The 3,875-nt window shown below is 60.1% G+C and overlaps 1 protein-coding gene across 2 annotated transcripts in view; it reads left to right on the forward strand.

The window, feature by feature from the left end:
* NAGA (alpha-N-acetylgalactosaminidase) overlaps nucleotides 1–3,875 on the forward strand; it is a 21,231-nt gene that overhangs the window by 4,759 nt on the left and 12,597 nt on the right. The window contains exons 8-10 of one of the 2 annotated variants that reach the window (XM_006150708.3): nucleotides 732–929; nucleotides 1,869–2,012; nucleotides 2,692–2,783. In XM_006150708.3, coding sequence (XP_006150770.1) covers nucleotides 732–929; nucleotides 1,869–2,012; nucleotides 2,692–2,783 — 434 coding nt within the window. Of the gene's footprint in view, nucleotides 1–731; nucleotides 930–1,868; nucleotides 2,013–2,691; nucleotides 3,308–3,875 lie in introns of those variants that run through there. The other variant, XM_006150709.3, reaches the window with a different exon arrangement.

Consider the following 3,875-nt stretch of genomic DNA (forward strand, 5'->3'; position numbering starts at 1 on the left):
AGGGTTGTCTGAGGCTTCGGGGCAAGAACTAAGTGCTCGGCAGTCTGAAATCCACGCATAGATTTTTCACGATGTGCATGAACTTTTCTTTTTTTAATTTGCCAGAGGCACATGTGCTTGGAAAGAGGCAGAGAAAGAGGGAAAGCGAGAAAGCACCCCCCATGGAGCATGGTCATGCTGCAATCCCTTCTCCATTTCTCTGTTCGGGATTTTGGGCACACGCACTCGGCTTGTTTTCCAAGCTACTAGGGTGGAGACTCGAACTGTGCAGCCAGCCACACGGGATCCAGCAGCCTTCACCACCACGCCACTGCTGGCCCCCATGAACTTTTCGAAGACGCCTCACGCGTTCAAGCTACACCACAGGTTGTTTAGGTAGTCAGGCGGGATCGTGTTGCCGGAAAGCCAGTGCAGTGCGGCAGGCAGTGGTGCATTTCCTGACTATGCATGGATTTCAACATTTTTTGCACCAAAAATAAGCTTGTACTAAAATTCCATTTTCCCACGAACCTTTGGAAGGCCCTGTGTCGTCACCCTGTGCTCCTGATGGAAAAGCTCATGCTCACATGAGAAGTGACTTGGCTCTCCCCAAGGCCACATGCTGGGCTGGGGGGTTCGTGGCCGTCCCTCCACGTCCCTGTCTGCTCTAGCCTGGGCTGCACGTTCAGAGTTGGCCCCAGGCCCCCTCCCTGAGGTGGGCAGAGCTGACCTCACCTCTCCTCTGCCCCCAGCTGCTCATTGGGAACTTCGGCCTCAGCTTTGAGCAAGCTCGGGCCCAGATGGCCCTGTGGACAGTGCTGGCGGCCCCCCTCTTCATGTCCACAGACCTGCGCACCATCTCCGCACAGAACACGGACATTCTGCAGAATCCACTCATGATCAAAATCAACCAGGATCCCTTAGGCATCCAGGGACGCAGGATCCTCAAGGTACCAGGGAGGAGAGGGGATGGAGGGGAAGGGAGGGGAGGGCTGAGGAACTAAGCCCCTCTGAGAGCAGGGCTGCCAGCCTGGGGTCACTGCGGATGGGATGGAGTGGGGTCTCCAAATCCACCCCAGGGTGCTCCCCTGGTTTGCCGTGAGGCCCTGCAGGGAGCTGTGCCCCTGCTCCTCTGGCCGGGCGCAGCAGGATCTGCGGCAGGGAGGGAGAGGCTCCTGCACGCCTCTGAAGGCTGCAGAGAACCATGGCTCCCCTCCGGAGTCTAAGCAGCGGTCTTCGTCAGGCTCTAGCACCACTGCCAGTGTCTACTTTTTCTAGTGCCTACTGTGTGCCAGGCATCCTGGATTCATGGTCTCAGCAGGGCAGACATTCTCGTCTACAAATGGGGAAATGGAAATCTCAAGTACTTTCACCCCAAGGCCACGCAAAGGGGCGGACTCCATGATTCAAGCAGGGCTGCCCAAAGCCTTTGCTGCTGCGTAAATCCCTCATTTGCTAGTTCTGAGAGACTGACAGCACTGCAGAAGTCATCCGTAGAACTGCCCGGAGGGGTTGATGGTGGAGCCAGGCCTGGGGAGCCTCTGGTGATGGGGCTTTCCCCTCAAGGCCTGCTCCCCACGCCGCAGGGCAGCGTGTGCGTGGGGCGTGCGGGATGGGCACGGGTGCTAGCTGTGCTCGGCTGGCCCTGCACCACAGGCCGCAGCTGCTCGGACAGGTAGACACCCACACGTGCCTTCGTCCCTCCGTCCCTCCCCATGAGCTGTGGAGGAAGGTAGGGTTACTTGAGTTGGGATGCTAGAGGGCTGTGGGGCCCTCTCCAAGCCTCTGCATGCCACAGAGGTGTGGGCTGGGGGGACCCAGAGCTCAGGGTGGGAGGGGACAGGAGGGAGACTTCAGGGGCCACAGCCAGTAGCCGTCTTCTGTCCTAGGAGAAATCCAACATCGAAGTGTTCATGCGGCCCCTGTCGGGCGAGGCCAGCGCCCTGGTCTTCTTCAGCCGCAGGACAGATATGCCTTATCACTTTCACTCCTCACTCGCCCGGCTGAACTTCACCAGCTCCAAAGTGTACGAGGTCAGTGCCTTGCTGCCTGAGCCACTGGCCCGGCCTGGCTTCAGCTTCAGGCTTCCCCGGGGGCTGTCGCTGGGGGTGGTTCTTGCTCATACCTGGTCTCCCCTGAGCTGTGGCGTTTGGGCCCCGGCGGTGCCCGCGGGCAGCTGCAGTTCTAGGCTGTGGGGGGCGCTGTGCAGTTCTAGGCTGTGGGGGGCGCTGTTTTCTGCACCAGTGTTCTGGAGCTGTGCGAACACACCACTGTGTAGAAAGAAGAGTTCTGCTGGGCCAGCTGGTGGTTAAGTTGGCTGGATCCCACATGGTCGACTGCGTGGTTCAAGTCCTGCACCTGGGCACGTGTGTGTGTATGCCCCAAATCCTAAGAAAATAGAGGAGAAAGGATTGTGGCATGGTCATTCCCCCCAGGGGTCATTTCTCACTGCCCCCAACTTTGGCTGTCTCTGACTCTCTGTGGTGAGCACATGTCCCACAGCTAAACTGAAGTCTGCCGATGGCCAAGGCCTCCCCCGCCCCGGCTGTTCAGCCTCTAGGCACGCAGCTCTGGGTCCCCTGGTCGGGGCTTTCACCACTGCCTGTGCCTGGGCACCTGTCGGTATTGCTGGAGGAGAAGGGATGGAAGATTCAGGGTTGCGTCCCCTGCATGACCTTCCTCACGGTGGCACTGGTGTCCCTCCCCCTGCAGGTCCAGAACGTCTACTCAGGTGACATCATCAGTGGCCTCCGGTGTGAAACCAACTTCACGGTGACCATCAACCCTTCGGGCGTGGTGATGTGGTACGTGTATCCCATCAAGAACCTGAAGATACCCCAGCAGTGAGGAGCCGGCTGGGTGACAGGCTGTGGAGCCTTGGCAGGCCTAGGGCAGGTGGGCACAGGTCTCTGCTGCCCAGCCATGCCTGGCGACCCGACCCCCGTCTCAAAGTGCGACCTCAGGCCAGTACCATGCCTTGCCTGGTGTGATACCTCTGTGAAGCTCAGGGGCAATTTCCTGTGGCCTCCCCGGCCTCTACCTCATCTGCACAGCCCCGCGGCTGCTGCCGAATGACTCTGCCGGTCTCCTGGGCCCCACCGGCGGCGCGATGCCCATCACAACTCTAGCCTCTGGCTTGCAGCCTCTGAAATCAGGATTTGGACACTTTTAATCTGGAGTAGAGACCTGGCCTCCTGCCAGGCATCCCCTGACTCGGGCAACTGGCTTTTGTCCTGACGAGGGCCTTGTAGGCCGATGTCACTTGGGAGTGAGGGTCACAAAGGACACCTTGGCTCGTCAGGGCACCAATAAAGCTGTTCTTCAGTAAGCAGCTGTACTGAGGACTGTGGCCACGGACACCCTCAGGGTGGCGCTGCTAGCGTGCTGGTGTCAGATCTCACCTCACGTGGAAGTGTGCGGCACCTTCTGGCCCCTCTTCAAGGTGACCTTCAGGTTGTATTGTGTCAAAGGGCCAGACCGGCCTGCCTCAGCGGACAGCGACTGCTCCAGCTGGTGCGGGCGGTCGTGGCTCAGGTGAGGCTGAGGCGCGAGTTGGCAGGTCCTGCAGCCGGGGCTCTGCTCAGCCCGGTGCCCTGGCGCGGGCCTGGCATAGCGTCAGCTTGCTCTGCTCTTGGCCCACCCCGCCCCGCTCCGCGCCCTTTACGATTCCTCTCCTGGCCATGCTATGAGGATGCTACGTTCCCCAGCTGTGTCCACAAACGAGGCCGGGGTTGGGACCAGCAGTTGGCGTAATGGCTATGTCGCTGGACTCCCACATAGTCAACCGTGGTTCGAGTCCCGGACCCGGTGGCTTAAACACACCGGGCGCGTGTGCGTGCATGCCCAAGATCCCGAGAGGAGAATGGAGGAGAAGGGATTGCGGCGTGGCCATCCCC

The sequence above is a fragment of the Tupaia chinensis genome, unplaced genomic scaffold (genome assembly GCF_000334495.1).
Source record: "Tupaia chinensis unplaced genomic scaffold, TupChi_1.0 Scaffold000294_5, whole genome shotgun sequence".
In the NCBI taxonomy this organism is placed as follows: Eukaryota; Metazoa; Chordata; class Mammalia; order Scandentia; family Tupaiidae; genus Tupaia; species Tupaia belangeri.